Source organism: Pleurodeles waltl, chromosome 8, assembly GCF_031143425.1.
Source record: "Pleurodeles waltl isolate 20211129_DDA chromosome 8, aPleWal1.hap1.20221129, whole genome shotgun sequence".
Taxonomy (NCBI): domain Eukaryota; kingdom Metazoa; phylum Chordata; class Amphibia; order Caudata; family Salamandridae; genus Pleurodeles; species Pleurodeles waltl.
Genome location: NC_090447.1, coordinates 681,599,661 through 681,619,606, shown reverse-complemented (window position 1 = coordinate 681,619,606; position 19,946 = coordinate 681,599,661). Strand labels below are relative to the sequence as shown.

The following is a 19,946-nucleotide window of genomic DNA, read 5'->3' as shown; positions in this document are numbered from 1 at the left end:
CAAAGATCCCACTTCAAATCTTAAACACTCTTCAGAGGGTGGGGATAAAACTAATTCTTCCTCTTCTTCTCAACCTGCACACATTAAAAAGCCTTGGTGCTTTGTGTGTAAAAACAGAGGCCATAGGCCAGGGGATAAGTCCTGTCCAGGTAAACCCCCTGAGCCTACCACCACTAATACATAAAGCTCTAGTGCCCCTAGCAGTAGTGGTACTAGTGGTGGGACTGCTGGCAACAGTCAAGTTAAGGGTGTAGTTGGGTTCACTTATGGGTCCATCATAGAAACTGGGGTAGTCAGTCCCAAGACAGTTTCTGTCACACCTAGTGGCATTGGCCTTGCCACACTGGCTGCTTGTCCCCTTACAATGGATAAGTACAGGCAGACAGTTTCAATAAATGGTGTTGAGGCCTTGGCCTACAGGGACACAGGTGCCAGTATCACTTTGGTGACTGAAAACCTTGTGGCTCCTGAACAACACATCATTGGACAACAGTATAAAATTATTGATGTCCATAACTCCACTAAGTTTCTTCCCTTAGCTATAATTCAGTTTAGTTGGGGTGGAGTTACTGGCCCTAAGCAGGTGGTGGTATCACCTAGCTCACCTGTAGACTGTCTCTTAGGTAATGACCTAGAGGCCTCAGGTTGGGCTGATGTAGAGTTTTATGCCCATGCAGCCATGCTGGGCATCCCTGAGGAATTGTTCCCTCTCATTTCTACTGAAATGAAAAAGCAAAGGAGAGAAGGCCTGAAAACTCAGGATCCCTTTCCATCAACAGGTAAAAAGGGTATCACAGTATTCCCTAACCACCCTACCATTCAGGATACCATTCCTGTGGTGGGAGAAACCTCTCCTGGGGTGGCACCTGTTCCAAGGGAATCATCAGTTGGCAAAACTGTACTCCCTGAGGTAGAAGTACCTCTCTGTGGGATAACTAACATTGGTGAGAAAAAGAGCACCATTTTAGTTAACATGGAGCATCCCTCCAACCCTCCCAGAGAAACTTTAGTGCAGAAACCCTGCACTGCCTCACAACACTTAGGACAGCATCCCTGCCCTAGTGTGGAGCTCATAGGACAGCATCCCTGCCCTGCTCCAACTCAAGAGAAACAGCATCCCTGTTCTCTCTTCCAGCCATATGGACAAAGTTTTTGCCCAGCTATGGCTTTTCTGAGACAGCATCCCTGTCTGGCATTTCCATCACTACAAATAGGTTCAGTGGACAATTCCCACTGCTCTAAACTAAAACTTATTGATAGAAACTCTGAAAATACATCTTCACATTGTTGCTTAACTAAAAAACTTCAAACAGGGTGGTTTACATCCCCACAGGGAAGTAACCATATAGTGGATGATAAAGGGAGTAACCAGTCTATTGCAGAGCTACTCTCTACTTATCACCACTTAGACAATAAAGTCTCAACTGGCCAAGGTTAGCCTTATTGTCCTTCGTTTGGGGGGAAGGGTTGTGTGAGAAAGTAGCCTCTTTCTAGCCATGTTACCCCCACTTTTGGCCTGTTTGTGAGTGTATGCCAGGGTGTTTTCACTGTCTCACTGGGATCCTGCTAGCCAGGGCCCAGTGCTCATAGTGAAAACCCTATGTTTTCAGTATGTTTGTTATGTGTCACTGGGACCCTGCTAGTCAGGACCCCAGTGCTCATAAGTTTGTGGCCTATATGTGTGTGTTCCCTGTGTAGTGCCTAACTGTCTCACTGAGGCTCTGCTAACCAGAACCTCAGTGGTTATGCTCTCTCATTTATTTCAAATTGTCACTAACAGGCTAGTGACCAATTTTACCAATTTACATTGGCTTACTGGAACACCCTTATAATTCCCTAGTATATGGTACTAAGGTACCCAGGGTATTGGGGTTCCAGGAGATCCCTATGGGCTGCAGCATTTCTTTTGCCACCCATAGGGAGCTCTGACAGTTCTTACACAGGCCTGCCACTGCATCCTGAGTGAAATAACGTCCACGTTATTTCACAGCCATTTTACACTGCACTTAAGTAACTTATAAGTCACCTATATGTCTAACCTTTACCTGGTAAAGGTTAGGTGCAAAGTTACTTAGTGTGAGGGCACCCTGGCACTAGCCAAGGTGCCCCCACATTGTTCAGAGCCAATTCCCTGAACTTTGTGAGTGTGGGGACACCATTACACGCGTGCACTACATATAGGTCACTACCTATATGTAGCTTCACAATGGTAACTCCGAATATGGCCATGTAACATGTCTATGATCATGGAATTGCCCCCTCTATGCCATCCTGGCATTGTTGGTACAATTCCATGATCCCAGTGGTCTGTAGCACAGACCCTGGTACTGCCAAACTGCCCTTCCTGGAGTTTCACTGCAGCTGCTGCTGCTGCCAACCCCTCAGACAGGCATCTGCCCTCCTGGGGTCCAGCCAGGCCTGCCCCAGGATGGCAGAACAAAGAACTTCCTCTGAGAGAGGGTGTGACACCCTCTCCCTTTGGAAAATGGTGTGAAGGCAGGGGAGGGGTAGCCTCCCCCAGCCTCTGGAAATGCTTTGTTGGGCACAGAGGTGCCCAATTCTGCATAAGCCAGTCTACACCGGTTCAGGGACCCCTTAGCCCCTGCTCTGGCGCGAAACTGGACAAAGGAAAGGGGAGTGACCACTCCCCTGACCTGCACCTCCCCTGGGAGGTGTCCAGAGCTCCTCCAGTGTGCTCCAGACCTCTGCCATCTTGGAAACAGAGGTGCTGCTGGCACACTGGACTGCTCTGAGTGGCCAGTGCCACCAGGTGACGTCAGAGACTCCTGCTGATAGGCTCCTTCAGGTGTTAGTAGCCTATCCTCTCTCCTAGGTAGCCAAACCCTCTTTTCTGGCTATTTAGGGTCTCTGTCTCTGGGGAAACTTCAGATAACGAATGCATGAGCTCAGCTGAGTTCCTCTGCATCTCTCTCTTCACCTTCTGATAAGGAATCGACTGCTGACCGCGCTGGAAGCCTGCAAAACTGCAACATAGTAGCAAAGACGACTACTGCAACTCTGTAACGCTGATCCTGCCGCCTTCTCGACTGTTTTCCTGCTTGTGCATGCTGTGGGGGTAGTCTGCCTCCTCTCTGCACCAGAAGCTCCGAAGAAATCTCCTGTGGGTCGACGGAATCTTCCCCCTGCAACCGCAGGCACCAAAAAGCTGCATTACCGGTCCCCTGGGTCTCCTCTCAGCACGACGAGCGAGGTCCCTCGAATCCAGCGACTCTGTCCAAGTGACCCCCACAGTCCAGTGACTCTTCAGTCCAAGTTTGGTGGAGGTAAGTCCTTGCCTCACCTCGCTGGGCTACATTGCTGGGAACCGCGACTTTTGCAGCTATTCCGGCCCCTGTGCACTTCCGGCGGAAATCCTTTGTGCACATCCAAGCCTGGGTCCACGGCACTCTAACCTGCATTGCACGACTTTCTAAGTTGGTCTCCGGCGACGTGGGACTCCTTTGTGCAACTTCGGCGAGCACCGTTTCACGCATCCTCGTAGTGCCTGTTTCTGGCACTTCTCCGGGTGCTACCGGCTTCAGAGAGTGCTCCTTGTCTTGCTCGACGTCCCCTCTCTCTGCTGGTCCAATTTGCGACCTTCTGGTCCCTCTTGGGCCTCAGCAGCGTCCAAAAACGCCAACCGCACGATTTGCAGCTAGCAAGGCTTGTTTGCGTCCTTTCGGCGGGAAAACACTTCTGCACGACTCTCCACGGCGAGAGGGATCCGTCCACCAAAGGGGAAGTCTCTAGCCCTTTTCGTTCCTGCAGAAACCGCAGCTTCTTCTGTACAGTAGAAGCTTCTTTGCACCCGCAGCTGGCATTTCCTGGGCATTTGCCCATCTCCGACTTGCTTGTGACTTTTGGACTTGGTCCCCTTGTTCCACAGGTACCCTAGATTGGAAATCCACAGTGTTGCATTGCTGGTTTGTGTCTTTCCTGCATTATTCCTCTAACACGACTTCTTTGTCCTTAGGGGAACTTTAGTGCACTTTGCACTCACTTTTCAGGGTCTTGGGGAGGGTTATTTTTCTAACTCTCACTATTTTCTAATAGTCCCAGCGACCCTCTACAAGGTCACATAGGTTTGGGGTCCATTCGTGGTTCGCATTCCACTTTTGGAGTATATGGTTTGTGTTGACCCTATCCCTATGTTCCCCCATTGCATCCTATTGTAACTATACATTGTTTGCACTGTTTTCTAAGACTATACTGCATATTTTTGCTATGGTGTATATATATCTTGTGTATATTTCCTATCCTCTCACTGAGGGTACACTCTAAGATACTTTGGCATATTGTCATAAAAATAAAGTACCTTTATTTTTAGTATAACTGTGTATTGTGTTTTCTTATGATATTGTGCATATGACACTAGGTGGTACTGTAGTAGCTTCACACGTCTCCTAGTTCAGCCTAAGCTGCTCTGCTAAGCTACCATTATCTATCAGCCTAATCTGCTAGACACCCTATACACTAATAAGGGATAACTGGGCCTGGTGCAAGGTGCAAGTACCCCTTGGTACTCACTACAAGCCAGTCCAGCCTCCTACAGGGGTCCGCCGCCGGTCGGCTGTACTGCGATGTTGTGCCTGGAGACCACAGAACGCACCTTCCCCTGTAGGTCGTTCCACCTCTTCCTGATGTCCTCCCAATTTCTTGGGTGTTGTCCCACTGCGTTGACCCTGTCGACTATTCTTCGCCATAGCTCCATCCTCCTAGCTATGGAGGTGTGCTGCACCTGTGATCCAAATAGCTGTGGCTCTACCCGTACGATTTCCTGAGCTCCTCCTCCGAGAACCTGGGGTGTTTTTGCCGTGCCATGGGGTGGTGTAGGTGATGTGTGGGGTGGTGTATGTGGTGATGAGTGTGGTGATGTGTAGTGGTGTGTGGTGTTTTGTGCGTGGATGTTGTGTGGGTGATGGTGTTGTGTGCCTCTGTGTGGTGGCGTTGTCTATGCTGTGCAGTCTCCCTGGCCTTCGTCGAAATTTTTGGTTGTAGGGGTTTCTGGGTGATGTGGGTGTGTGTTTTATATAGTATTGATTGTGTGGGAGTGGTGTTTGTATGTGTATCAGGTGTGTGTATTTGGAATTGTGCAATGTGGCGGTGTTTTCGAGATGTTTGTGTATTTTGAGTGCGGCGGTGTGTACCGCCAATGGAATACTGCGGTTGAAAGACCGCCGCGTGGATTCGTGGGTCGTGATAGCATGGGCGTGTTTCTGTTGGCGTGACGGTGGAGGTTTTGTTTTCGCCAGTTTATCACTGACCTTTGGTGTGGCGGACTTGTGTGGGTGTCTGAATTTTGTCGGATTCCGAGATGTGGGTCATAATAGCTGTGGCGGATTTCCGTGGCTGCGGCGGTGTGTTGGCGGTCTTCTGCACGGCGGAAAGCGGCTTTTAACGCCAATGTTGTAATGACCCCCTTTGTCTGTTTGCAAATGCAAGCTTAACAACATTGTTTCATCTGCAATTGACATCATACAAAAGGATATGTCATTTTTACACTAGGTCCGTTATGCAGTTAGGTTGGACGTTACAAGTTCTGAAAAGTGGTCACGTGCCCTGGCAACATGTCACCTCCAGGGACCTATTTGCCACATTTAACTTGACGCGACAGCAGCAAATAATGGCTAAGAAAGAAGGGACATATTATGCTAAACATTGAAAGTTAGAAAAGTTACCTTTTACTGTGGCAGAAATATCATCTGCAGTTTGGTTAATTCATGGATGGAGGAGGATGGCCTGGTGTGAAGTGGGTACCAAAGGTACTTACACCTTATACCAGGTCCAGTTATCCCTTATTAGTGAAATGTATGCAGTGTCTAGCAGCTTAGGCTGTCTAGGGGTAGCTTTAGCAGAGCAGCCAAGGCTGAACTAGGAGAAATGCAATGCTCTTGCAATACCACTATAGTCACACAGTACTTATACACAATAAAAGACAATACTCAGTATTACGAAAAATAAAGGGTACTTTATTTTAGTGACAGAAGGCCAAAAATATCTTAGAGGCAATACTCTTTCTGGAGGTCAGTATTATACACAATATATACACTAGTAACCAAAATCAAGTAAGTAAACAGTCATAGAATAGTGCAAACAGTGAAAAACCCAATAGATTGCAACGAGCCTAGGGCCAACATAAACCATATCCTAAAATAGTGGAATGCGAAGGTCAGATTCCCCTCTAGGCAGGTGTAGTGTGTAGAGGGGCGCTAGGAGTGTAAGAAAACCACCAAAAGTAAGTAAAGTACCACACCCTAGAGCCCAGGAAAGCAGGAGTAAAGTACAGCAAGTTTCCTCACAACACACTACAAGTCGTGATGAAGAATTATGCAAGAACCAAGCAAGACTGCAAGCAACCAAAGATGGATTCCTGGACCTGAAGACCTGTGGAGAGAGGAGACCAAGTCCAGAAGTCAATGAAGAGTCCAGGAAGAACAGGAGCCCCTGCCCACCTGGAAAAAGGTGCAAAAGTGGATTCTCCGGTTGAAGGAAAAGTACAGAAATGCACAAGAGATGTCCCACATCGATTTGTTGGATGTAGGCTGTTTGCATCGCTGGATTCCGTCAATAAGCCTTGGTTCATGCAAGTACGCATTTTGCGTGAAAGAGGAGCTGCCTGGACCAAGGAGGGACCTGGGGGTCTCAAATTGGACTGAGGGGACAGAGGGGGCTTTCAGCACTTCAGAGAGCCCTCAGAAGACCAGGCAGCACCCACGGGAGTCCCACAATACGGGAACAAAGAAGTTGCAAAGTGCGTTCGCAGCACTACACAGGAGGATCCCATGCTGCCGGGGAACAACTGAGAGAGCGGTGCGTTGCAGGATGGAGTGCTGTGGACATGGGCTACGCTGTGCATGAAGAACTTTTGGAAAAAGTGCACAGAAGCCCAAAGAGCTGCAGAGGACGCAATGGACAGGGGTACTGCCTGGAACAGGGAGGCATGCTCTTACATCCACCAAATTTGGACAGCTGGACCTTCGGACAGTCCGGGTCACTTCGGTCCACCACCTGTGTTCCAAGGATCACGCTCGTTGACAGGAGAGGAATCCCAGAGTACCAGTTGTCATTGCAGAGAAGTGCCTGCTGAAGCAAGGAAGTGACTCCATCACTCCACAGGAGATTCCTTTGGTTCTTCTGGTGCAGGGTGAAGACAGGTAGTCCTCAGAGTGTGCACACCTTGGAAACTGTTGCAGTTGCTGGCTGGAGCTGAAGTTGCAGGCCACAGTAGCCTTCCTGGATACTTTGTTGCAGTTACAGCGGTTCCTGGAGCAGTCTGCGGTTGATCCGACAGTCAGAAGCCGAAGCAGAGGATGTAGAGGAGCCCTGGAGGAGTCTTGCAAACCGAATCTGAGGAAACACCCAGAGAAGCCCTGAGAGGGGGATTGGCTACCTACCCAGGCATGCACCTATCAAGAGGGGTCTCTGACATCACCTGCTGGCACTGGCCACTCAGATGCTCCCAGAGGGTCCCCACACCTTGGAATCCAAGATGATTAACACCATGGACACTCTGGAGGAGCTCTGGGTACCACCCCTGGGGTGGTGATGGATAGGGGAGTCGTCACTCTCCTTTCCTTTGCCAGAGCAGGGACTGGGGGTCCCTGAACTGGTGTAGACTGGATTATGCATGAAGGGCACCGTTTGTGCCCTTCAAAGCATTTCCAGAGGCTCTGGGAGGATACCCTTCCCAAGCCTGTAACACCTATTTCCAATGGGAGAGAGTGTAACACCCCTCTCCTAAAGGAAATGCATTGTTCTGCCTTCCTGGGATTGAGCTGCTCAATCCCCAGGAGAGCAGAAATGTGTCTGTGAGGTGGCAGAAGCTGGGGCTGCAGTGGATACCTCGGAGAGTTGGTTTGGCAGTACTAGGGGTCCATGGAATTGGCCCCCCAATACCAGATTTGGTTTGGGGGCTCAATTTCACAATCTTGAATCCTCACATGACCATATTTGGAGTTACCATTGTGAAGCTACATATATGTATTGACCTATATGTAGTGCACTCTTATAATGGTGTCCCTGCACTCATGAGGTCCGCGGAATTGGCCTTGGACAAAGTGGGGCACATTTGCTAGGGAAAGGGTGCCCTCACACACAGTAACTTTGCACCTAGCCTTCAGTAAATGAAGGTTAGACATGTAGGTGACTTATAAGTTACCTGGTGCAGTGAAAAATGGCTGTGAAATAGTGTGTGCACTATTTCACTCAGGCTGCATTGGCAGTCCTGCAGAAAGGTTTGTATGAGCTCCTTATGGGTGGCAAATGATATGCTTCAGCCCATAAGGATCTCCTGGAACCCAAATGCCCTGGGTACCTAGGTACCATATACTAGGGATTTATAAGGGGGTCCAGTGTGCCAATCAGAATTGGAATGTGGAGTCACTAAACTATAGTGAAACATTTGGTACACAGAGCATAAGCACTGGAGTTCTGGTTAGCAGAACCCCAGTGACACAGTCAAGCATACTGACAACACATATAGGCCACAAACTATGAGCACTGGGGTCCTGACTAGCAGGATCACAGTGAGACAGTAAAAACACACTGACAAACAGGCAGAAATTGGGGGTAACATGCCAAGAAAGATGGTACTTTCCTACAACTGAGTTATTAATCTGCCCATTTCAACATTTTAGTTCACCTCGTGCCTGAAGGACATGCCTGTAGGCAGATTTGAGAAGCCAGGAGATAGTTACATCCATGAGATGTGGTAGCTGTTCTTTAATCATAAATGTTTCTATGGCATGAAAAAGGTCTGGAAATGCTCTTTGTGTATAGAATGCTCAGTGAAGGAGTACATTGTAGCAAAATAAAGTTGGAAGGCAAACAAGGTACAGGTGATTTGGATGTTTCACTTGGCACAATATGTACAAACCATTTTCGTCGTCTGAAACGGCCCGATTGGCTCTTTCCGGCTGCAACATGCTTTTACCTATATACAAATGGCAAATTACAATTCGGTAACTTGTTACTGAATTACAATTAGGTTTGCCGATTTGGTATTTAGAAGGGTGTGTTTAGCGTGTCTCTTCCAAGTTCAGAAATGTAGTGTTATGTAAGAATGTCTGTGACCAAATTACGGTTGCAAAACATTCATTTTTTACAGACTGCTAAAAGGTAGTGCTAACAATTCCCTTATGGGAAAGGGGTCTCGAAGGGACCCCTTCCCCATTGAGAATGTGAAAAAATATATTTTTAAGACCACGCTTAAAAAATGAAACTTCTAACTTTCCGTCTTAAAATGTAGGAGACTGGAGCATTTTAAGGTGTGCCATTTTATAATAAATTTAACAGAAATGATGCTGACTATATGCTAGTGATAAAGGTTCCTTTAACCCAGGCAATGAATGATGTGACAATAATTAAACACTAAGCAAATTATGCATACTATGTGAATGTTTATTTCATTATGTTTGTTCCAATGTAGCGGTTACACAGTGTACATTATGTATAGTAGCATTGAACTAGTTTAAAAAGCAGTATACGCATACCTTTGCTGCAAGATGCATTTTAGGATCGCTTACTTTATTTTTTAACGACCTAAAAAGGATGCAAAACATATTGGTCATGAGTGCTCCCTAACAGTTCTGGCTTGTGTAACCCTGCTCAGCCCGGTTCATAGTCAGTTCTCTGTCACTTAAAGATGAGCATGTTCGTGTTTTCTTTTGTACACGATATTTTATTTCATAAATGCTCAAGTACAACAAGGGCTAATACGTGCACTTCAGTGATTTAATCTATAATCATAGGAGGTACTTTTTTTTGTACATTTAAACAGGAATGCAAGGCAAAAATATGGCGGCCCAGCATCGTTGTCAAAAGGGATATACTTGTCATCCGGGAAGTTAGAGAAGATGATATAGGAAATTACACGTGTGAGTTGAAATACGGAGAATTTCTAATTAGACGAACTACGGAATTAACAGTTACAGGTAAAACATATGCACATATTTATGTCTGCGAAGCTGCAATTGTTTTCGTGTTTTATATTCTGCCACAAATGTTTCAGATATCACAAGAGTCTATTCCATATTGAGATTTGGTAAATGCCTTCAAAACATATCCGCCTCCAAACAATACTTTATTTAATATGTCTAGGTAGAAGATATATAGAATAATTTTAAAACAAGCTAATAATGAGTAAATACTTGTCTCAATACTGAAATGGTACTTTAACTTAATATTCTTTTACGGGCTTTGTTAATAGAATTTGTTGAAACACTTTAACAGTGGCAGCTGGTGACATTTGACAGTGGTGGGGCGTAAAAACTTGGTATGCATTTTTTCTAGGGAGCAACTTGAGCAAGCTAAATGGACAAACATGGGGTGCAGGATGGGTTCTTCTGAGAAAAAATTGAAATAAGATTGGCAAAAGATGCATATTAAAACAAATGAATTTAGTGATGAATCAAGGCTTATAAAGCAGTGGGAACGTATAGCCTTTACATATTACTATGCCCCATATCATACTGCATCAATGTGTTCAACAGTTCCTGCAATGTGCAATGCATGTTAAGTCACAATATAAGTACAGGAGAGAAGCAAAACCAACTCACCTCACAGTGAAGGGGTATGGAGTAAGAGTGACCTTATGCCATACAATATAAGCAGAGTTGACAGTACCAGATACTGCATTTATGACAATGCTGCATTTATTAATGTATTATTTTTGTAACTGGCAGGCTGTAGTTGCTTCAGCTAAATATTAAACCCAATAGCACTGTGTTACATCAATCAATCAATCAGGAATTTGTAAAGCGCACTACTCACCCGTGAGGGGAGGGTTACATCAGCCGCAGCAGTACAATCGTGCACCAGCTTTTTCAGATTACATAAATTGCCGTGATGTTACATTTTCAGATTACGTACATTGCGCCGGTGCTGGGGCAACTTCACTCTGCCATTATCCTGCCTGACAAGTTGACCGATGGAAAAGCAACATTTGCGCTAGTGGCCTGTCCTAATGGAAGTGGGAATTTGCTAGAGCTTGCACCAGTGAAATATATGTATTATTGCCCATTTCTGACCAAACAGACATTTCACAAGAAAGCATTTTATGCCTCAAAGCACAAGGCAGACAGTTCAGCAGCAGGCCTATTGCATCCCATTTTACCAAAAACCCCAAACTCACCTCACTGTACTTCCTTCTATTAGAAACCCACGTAAAGAGTAGGTCTCAGAAAAAACTAATGTGACCTTGAGTTCACCCCGCATCCCTCTGTTAAGAAATAGATGAGGGGTTGCAGAAGATTCAGCAGGAGCCCAGCAACATTCTAGGATAACTCAGTGTGTTATAAGCTTATCACTCGGATAGCATGTCACTAGTCAACTCACGAGAAGCCAGGGCTAGCTCAGTCGTTTATGCTGCTGAGGAAAGTACTGCAAACTTGGCTAATAACTGCACGCTTAGGCTGTACAATTACAGCATTGTAAAACTGAGGTAGCAGGTGGTATATGTAGGAGGCTGGACTGGCTTGTAGTGAGTACCAAGGGGTACTTGCACCTTGCACCAGGCCTAGTTATCCCTTATTAGTGTATAGGGTGTCTAGCAGCTTAGGCTGATAGATAATGGTAGCTTAGCAGAGCAGCTTAGGCTGAACTAGGAGACGTGTGAAGCTACTACAGTACCACAAGTGTCACTTGCACAATATCATAAGAAAACACAATACACAGTTATACTAAAAATAAAGGTACTTTATTTTTATGACAATATGCCAAAGTATCTCAGAGTGTACCCTCAGAGTGAGGATAGCAAATATACACAAGTTATATGTACACAGTACTAAAGATATGCAGTATAGTCTTAGAAAACAGTGCAAACAATGTATAATTACAATAGGATGAAATGGAGACACATAGGGATAGGGGCAACACAAACCATATACTCCAAAAGTGGAATGCGAACCACAAATGGACCCCAAACCTATGTGACCATGTAGAGGGTCGCTGGGACTATTAGAAAATAGTGAGAGTTGGAAAATTAGCCCTCCCCAAGACCCTGAAAAGTGAGTGCAAAGTGCACTAAAGTTCCCCAGAAGACAAAGAAGTCGTGATAGAGGAATAATGCAGGAAAGACACAAACCAACAATGCAACAACGATGGATTTCCAATCTAGGGTACCTGTGGAACAAGGGGACCAAGTCCAAAAGTCACAAGCAAGTCGGAGATGGGCAAATGCCCAGGAAATGCCAGCTGTGGGTGCAAAGAAGCTTCTACTGGACAGAAGAAGCAGAGGTTTCTGCAGGAACGAAAAGGGCTAGAGACTTCCCCTTTGGTGGACGGATCCCTCTCGCCGTGGAGAGTCGTGCAGAAGTGTTTTCCCGGCGAAAGAACGCCAACAAGCCTTGCTAGCTGCAAATCGTGCTGTTAGCGTTTTTGGATGCTGCTGTGGCCCAGGATGGACCAGGAGGTTGCAAATTGGACCAGGAGGTAGAGGGGACGTCGAGCAAGACAAGGAGCCCTCTCAGCAGCAGGTAGCACCCGGAGAAGTGCCAGAAACAGGCACTACAAGGATGCGTGAAATGGTGCTCACCCGAAGTTACACAAAGGAGTCCCACGTCGCCGGAGACCAACTTAGAAAGTCGTGCAATGCAGGTTAGAGTGCCGTGGACCCAGGCTTGGCTGTGCACAAAGGATTTCCGCCGGAAGTGTACAGGGGCCGGAGTAGCTGCAAAAGTCGCAGTTCCCAGCAATTCAGTCTAGCGAGGTGAGGCAAGGACTTACCTCCACCAAACTTGGACTGAACAGTCACTGGACTGTGGGAGTCACTTGGACAGAGTTGCTGGATCCAAGGGACCTCGCTCGTCATGCTGAGAGGAGACCCAAGGGACCGGTAATGCAGCTTTTTGGTGCCTGCGGTTGCAGGGGGAAGATTCCGTCGACCCACGGGAGATTTCTTCGGAGCTTCTAGTGCAGAGAGGAGGCAGACTACCCCCACAGCATGCACCACCAGGAAAACAGTCGAGAAGGCGGCAGGATCAGCGTTACAGAGTTGCAGTAGTCGTCTTTGCTACTTTGTTGCAGTGTTGCAGGCTTCCAGCACGGTCAGCAGTCGATTCCTTGGCAGTAGGTGAAGAGAGAGATGCAGAGGAACTCTGATGAGCTCTTGCATTCGTTATCTAAAGTTTCTCCAGAGACAGAGACCCTAAATAGCCAGAAAAGAGGGTTTGGCTACTTAGGAGAGAGGATAGGCTACTAACACCTGAAGGAGCCTATCAGAAGGAGTCTCTGATGTCACCTGGTGGCACTGGCCACTCAGAGCAGTCCAGTGTGCCAGCAGCACCTCTGTTTCCAAGATGGCAGAGGTCTGGAGCACACTGGAGGAGCTCTGGACACCTCCCAGGGGAGGTGCAGGTCAGGGGAGTGGTCACTCCCCTTTCCTTTGTCCAGTTTCGCGCCAGAGCAGGGCTAAGGGGTCCCTGAACCGGTGTAGACTGGCTTATGCAGAATTGGGCACATCTGTGCCCAAGAAAGCATTTCCAGAGGCTGGGGGAGGCTACTCCTCCCCTGCCTTCACACCATTTTCCAAAGGGAGAGGGTGTAACACCCTCTCTCAGAGGAAGTCCTTTGTTCTGCCATCCTGGGACAAGCCTGGCTTGACCCCAGGGGGGCAGAAACCTGTCTGAGGGGTTGGCAGCAGCAGCAGCTGCAGTGAAAACTCCAGAAAAGGCAGTTTGGCAGTACCAGGGTCTGTGCTACAGACCACTGGGATCATGGAATTGTGCCAAAAATGCCAGGATGGCATAGAGGGGGCAATTCCATGATCTTAGACATGTTACATGGCCATATTCGGAGTTACCATTGTGAAGCTACATATAGGTATTGACCTATATGTAGTGCACGCGTGTAATGGTGTCCCCGCACTCACAAAGTTCAGGGAATTGGCCCTGAACAATGTGGGGGCACCTTGGCTAGTGCCAGGGTGCCCTCACACTAAGTAACTTTGCACCTAACCTTTACCAGGTAAAGGTTAGACATATAGGTGACTTATAAGTTACTTAAGTGCAGTGTAAAATGGCTGTGAAATAACGTGGACGTTATTTCACTCAGGCTGCAGTGGCAGGCCTGTGTAAGAATTGTCAGAGCTCCCTATGGGTGGCAAAAGAAATGCTGCAGCCCATAGGGATCTCCTGGAACCCCAATACCCTGGGTACCTTAGTACCATATACTAGGGAATTATAAGGGTGTTCCAGTAAGCCAATGTAAATTGGTAAAATTGGTCACTAGCCTGTTAGTGACAATTTGAAAGAAATGAGAGAGCATAACCACTGAGGTTCTGATTAGCAGAGCCTCAGTGAGACAGTTAGTCACTACACAGGTAACACATTCAGGCACACTTATGAGCACTGGGGCCCTGGTGAACAGGGTCCCAGTGACACATACAACTAAAACAACATATATACAGTGAAAAATGGGGGTAACATGCCAGGCAAGATGGTACTTTCCTACAGTGACCAATTTCACCAATTCACATTGGCATACTCGAACACCCTTATTATTCCCTAGTATATGGTACTGAGGTACCCAGGGTATTGGGATTCCAGAAGATCCCTTTGGGCTGCAGCATTTCTTTTGCCACCCATAGGGAGCTCTGACTATTCTTACACAGGCCTGCCCCTTGTCTTACAGGTACTCAGGTCCGGAAATCCACTGTTGTTGCTTTGCTGGTGTTGGTTTTCCTTGCAGAATCCCCCTATCACGACTTCTGTGCTCTCTGGGGGTTGTAGGTGTACTACCTTACAGGGTCTCGGGGTGGGCTATTTTTCTAACCCTCACTGTTTTCTTACAGTCCCAGCGACCCTCTACAAGCTCACATAGGTTTGGGGTCCATTTGTGGTTCACATTCCACTTTTGGAGTATATGGTTTGTGTTGCCCCTATACCTATGTGCTCCTATTGCAATCTATTGTAACTTTACACTGCTTGCATTACTTCCTTTTGCTATTACTGCATATTTTTGGTATTGTGTACATATATCTTGTGTATATTTGGCATCCTCATACTGAGGGTACTCACTGAGATACTTTTGGCATATTGTCATAAAAATAAAGTACCTTTATTTTTAGTATATCAGTGTATTGTGTTTTCTTATGATATTGTGCATATGACACCAGTAGTATAGTAGGAGCTTTGCATGTCTCCTAGTTCATTCTAAGCTGCTCTGCTATAGCTACCTTCTATCAGCCTAAGCTGCTAGAAACACCTCTTCTACACTAATAAGGGATAACTGGACCTGGTACAGAGTGTAAGTACCCCTTGGTACCCACTATAAGCCAGGACAGCCTCCTACAATCGCTCTTTTACCATTGGACATAACGTAACCAATTACCTACATCTATCCCTACCCTAACATCTGTCTTCTTTGTAACTTACTGTTTGAGGCAGGCCTGCCCCAGGGAGGGGTCCCACTAACCACGCTATTTCCTGGTAGAAATTTCATACTTTGTTTTATTTTTTTACCACACCCACATAGTTCCTAAATAAGAGTCACCACCTTTCCCATAACGTTCTGCTTCGTTCCTGTCCTGAGTGGACTGCTTCGTGCTGGATGAAAACGTAAGCATTTTGCAAATCAGCGTGGCTTTAGTTGACTGCTTTGTTAAGTGCCACACACTATTCATGCTTCCCGCTCATTTGCTTTCGCTGGGGTGGGAAGTCTGCTTCTTGCGGCCAGGTCACACTGTTTTAGCACCTGAGAAAGAAGTCTCCACAAATGTGTAGTTCCTGCTCATCTGCATACATGTGAGAAGGTATGCAGCATGATTATCATACTGATGGGGCACAATAGCGAGGTCAAAATACTGAAAACAAAATCTCAACAGGTAAGTGAATCTAGATTTTCTACTCCTAACTCTACTTATATGTACCCATGGAGTACACATATCATCAAGGTATGTAGATGTGGAGCTATTAATTATAAATCTATGCGGATAATCTTGCAAGAAGAACACCCTGCTAATATGAGACTGCCTATGAAAAGAAACCTCTTTTTTAGCATAGTCTTGAGGGATATAATGGATGGGGGATATGCTCCAGAGGAACACCCCCATACACCCTTAGTGACTAGCAGGAATATTACAGGCAGTTACTTTGGGTGCATTAAATGCAGCGTTGGCAGAACCAGCAAAGAAAATGCAGAAAAATGATGATGATGATTGTAGAAAATTATCATCTTTTTGGCATCTTACCCTAAGTTTCTGCCCGATGTCAGTGTGTTTGACTGTGTTACTGGGATCCTGCTAATCAGGACCCCAGTGTTAATGCTCTCTCTCCTCTCAATTTTGTCACTGCATACTGGTAACCCAGTATTTCATCCCAAATTGGCTTACTGGTCAACCCTTGTAGGAGGGTGGTCTGGTTTGGAGTGGGTACCTTCAGTTCTTACACCTTATACCAGGTTCAGTTATCCCTTATTAGTGAAATGTAGTGGTGTTCTAGCAGCTTAGGCTGATAGAGGTAGCTATAGCAGAGCAGCTTAGGCTGAACTAGGAGACATGCAAAGCTCATGCAATACCACTTATATTTACACAGTACTTATACACAAGTAAAGACAATACTCTGTGTTACCAAAAATAAAGGTAGTTTTTTTGGGTGACAGTATTAAAAATATCTTAGAGGCAATACTCCTTCTGGAGGTAAGTATTATACACAATATATACACTAGACACCAAAATGAGGCAAGTAATTAGACATAGGATAGTGCTAACAATAAGAAAAGCTATAGAATGCAATGGGAGAAAATAGGTCTAGGGGCAACACAAACCATATACTAAGAAAGTGGAATGCAAATCACAAATTGCTCCCTACACAAGTGTACTGTGTGCAGAATCACTGGGAGAGTAAGACTACAGTAAAGGTAAGTAAATTACCCCACCCCATAGCCCAGACAAGCAGGAGTAAAGTACTGCAAGTTTCCTTAGGACACACTACACCTCGTTTTGGGGATTTTGCAGCAGCCAACCAAGACTGCAAAGAACAACTGCTGGATTATTGGACCTGAAGACCTGCAAAGGAAGGGGACCAAGCCCGGAAGTCGAAAGAAGCTCCAGGAAGGACAGGAGCCCCTGCCAACCCAGAAGAGGGTGCAAAAGAAGAGTCCCTGGTTAGTAGAAGACTACAGAAATGTACCCTAAGAAGATGCCAGTGGATTACTGCATGATGCAAAAGATGACCCATGGCGTGAAGATGGTTGCAGACGAGAATACATGTTGGAAGGCACCAGCAAGCCTTGGCTACGACAAAAGTATGTTTTTTATGAAAATGGCGCTGGATGGACGCAAGAGGGACCTGGGGGCCTCAACTCTGTGTGAGGAGGAGGAGGAGACTCTCAGCAATTCAGAGTGCACCAGATAGCACCCACGGGTGTCCCAGGACACGGGGACAAAGGAGGTGCAAAATGCGGTTTGTGCAGCACTACAAAAGAAGGTCCGACGCCGCCGTAGATCAACTCAGCGAGTTGAGCATCGCAGGATAGAGTGCTGGGGACCTGGACCAGGCTGTGCACAATGGAAGTTTGCAAATAGTGCACAGAGGCCTCAGGAGGTGAAGAAAATGCGGTCCGCAGGGGTACTGTAGTTCTGGGGGTAGGCAAGGTCTTACCTCCTCCAAATTGCGACAGCAGGACCTCAGGACAGTCTGTGTCGATGGGGCCCATCCTCTGTGTTCCCAGAGCACGCTCGTCACTGTGAGAGGAGACCAAGAGAACCGGTCGTCGACTTAGAAGGTGCCTGCGTGAGCAGTGGAGTGACTCCGTCACCCCATAGGAGATTTCTTCAGTCCTTCTGGTGCAGGGTGAAGACAGGGAGTCCTCAGAGCGTGCACATCGTGGAAACTATTGCAGTTGCTGGCTGGAGCAGAAGTTGCAGAAGAAAAGTATCCCTTATGAATACTTGTTGCTATTACGGCGGTTCCTGGAGCAGGCTGCTCTTGATCCGAGGTCAAAGGATGAAGTAGTAGTTGCAGAGGATTCCTGCTGGAAACTTGCAAGAAGAATCTGAAGAGAACCCACAGGAGAGACCCTAAATAGCCCTGAGAGGGGGACTGGCTAGGTAAGGACCTATCAGGAGAGGTCTCTGATGGCACCTGCTAGCACTGGCCACTCAGAGCCCTCCAGAGTGCCCCCACACCTTGCAAGGCAAGATGGCTGAAGTCTGGGACACACTGGAGGAGCTCTGGGCACCACCCCTAGGGTGGTGATAGACGGGGGAGTGGTCACTCCCCTTTCCTTTGTCCAGTTTCGCACCAGAGCAGGGGACAAGGGGTCCCTGAACCGGTGTAGACTGGCTTATGCAAAAAGGGCACCATTGTAGGAGCCTGGCCTGGTTTGTAGTGGGTACCTTGGGTACCTACACCTTATACCAGGTCCAGTTATCCCTTGTTAGTAAAATGTAGTAGTGTTCTAGCAGCTTAGGCTGATAGAGGTAGCTGTAGCAGAGTAGCTTAGGCTGAACTAGGAGACATGCAAAGCTTCTGCAATACCACTATAGTTACACAGTACTTATATACAAGTGAAGACAATACTCAGTGGTACCAAAAATAAAGGTAGTTTACGTAGGTGGCACAAGGGCAAAAATATCTTAGAGGCAATACTCCTTCTGGAGGTAAGTATTATACACAATATATACACTAGACACCAAAATAAGGTAAGTAATTAGACGTAGGATAGTGCAAACAATAGAAAATGCTGTAAAATGCAGTAGGAGAAAATAGGTCTAGGGGCAACACAAGCCATAGACTATGAAAGTGGAATGCGAATCACAAATTCCCCCCTAGACAAGTGTAGTGTGTAGAGAATCGCTGGGAGAGTAAGAAAACCACAAAAGTGAGTAAAATACCCCACCCCAGGGCCCGGGAAAGTAGAAGTAAAGTACTGCAAGTTTCCTTAGGACACACTACAAGTTGTGATTAGAGTTATTGCAAGAACCAAGCAAGACTACAAACAACAAATGGTGGATTCCTGGACCTGAAGACCTGCAAAGAGAGGAGACCAAGTCCAGAAGTCAGAGAAGGTTCCAGGACGGACAGGAGCCCCAGCCAACCTAGAAGAGGGTGCAAAAGAAGAGTCCTCAGTTGGACGAAGACTGCAGAAATGCACCAAGGGAAGATGGCTGCGGGTTCCTGCATGATGTAATGGATATTCCACATGAAGATGTTGGATGCAGGCGTGTTTCAGCACTGGATTCGTCCAACAAGCCTTGGTTCAAGCAATGTCGCATTTTGCATCAGTGTGGTACTGCCTGGACCCAGGAGGGATCTTGGGGCCTCACCTCGGACTGAGGAGGCAGAGGGGGCTCCCAACACTGGAGTGAACCCACAGATGACCAGGCAGCACTCACGGAGATCCCAGGAGACGGGGACAAAGAAGTTGCAAATTTCAGTTGTTGCAGCACTACAAAGGAAGGTACCACAGTCGGAGAACAACTCAGCGAGTTAAGCGTCACAGGATAGAGTGCGGGGGACTTGGGCCAGGCCGGTCACAAAAGATTATTGCAAATAGTGCACAGAGGCCTCAGGAGGTGAAGATGACCCGGTGCACAGGCCTACTGTTGCAAACGGGAAAGGCAAGCTCTTTCCTCCTCCAAATTTGGACAGCAAGACCTTAGGACAGTCTGTGTCGAAGGGGTCTACCACCTGTGTTCCAAGGAGCATGCTTGTCGCCAGGAGAGGAGTCCAAGAGAACCAGTCGTTGTCTCAGAAGGTGGCTGCTGGAGCAGAGAAGTGACTCTGTCACTTCACGGAAGATTTCTTCAATCCTTCTGGTGCAGGGTGAAGACAGGGACTCCCCAGAGTGTGCACACCGTGGAAACTGTTGCAGTTGCTGGCTAGAGCTGAAGTTGCAGAGGATAAGTAGCCCTTCTGGATACGTTGTTGCTGTTACAACGGTTCCAGGAGCAGTCTGCGGTCGATCCGAGGTCAGAGGATGAAGTAGTAGTTGCAGAGGATTCCTGA

The 19,946-nt window shown here is 46.9% G+C and overlaps 1 protein-coding gene across 1 annotated transcript in view; it reads left to right on the top strand.

Annotated features, from left to right (window-relative positions):
* LOC138249549 (interleukin-1 receptor accessory protein-like) overlaps positions 1–19,946 on the top strand; it is a 2,044,856-nt gene that overhangs the window by 1,669,684 nt on the left and 355,226 nt on the right. The window contains exon 6 of the mRNA XM_069203498.1: positions 9,779–9,932. Within this exon, the coding sequence (XP_069059599.1) occupies positions 9,779–9,932 (154 nt within the window). The remainder of the gene's footprint in view (positions 1–9,778; positions 9,933–19,946) is intronic.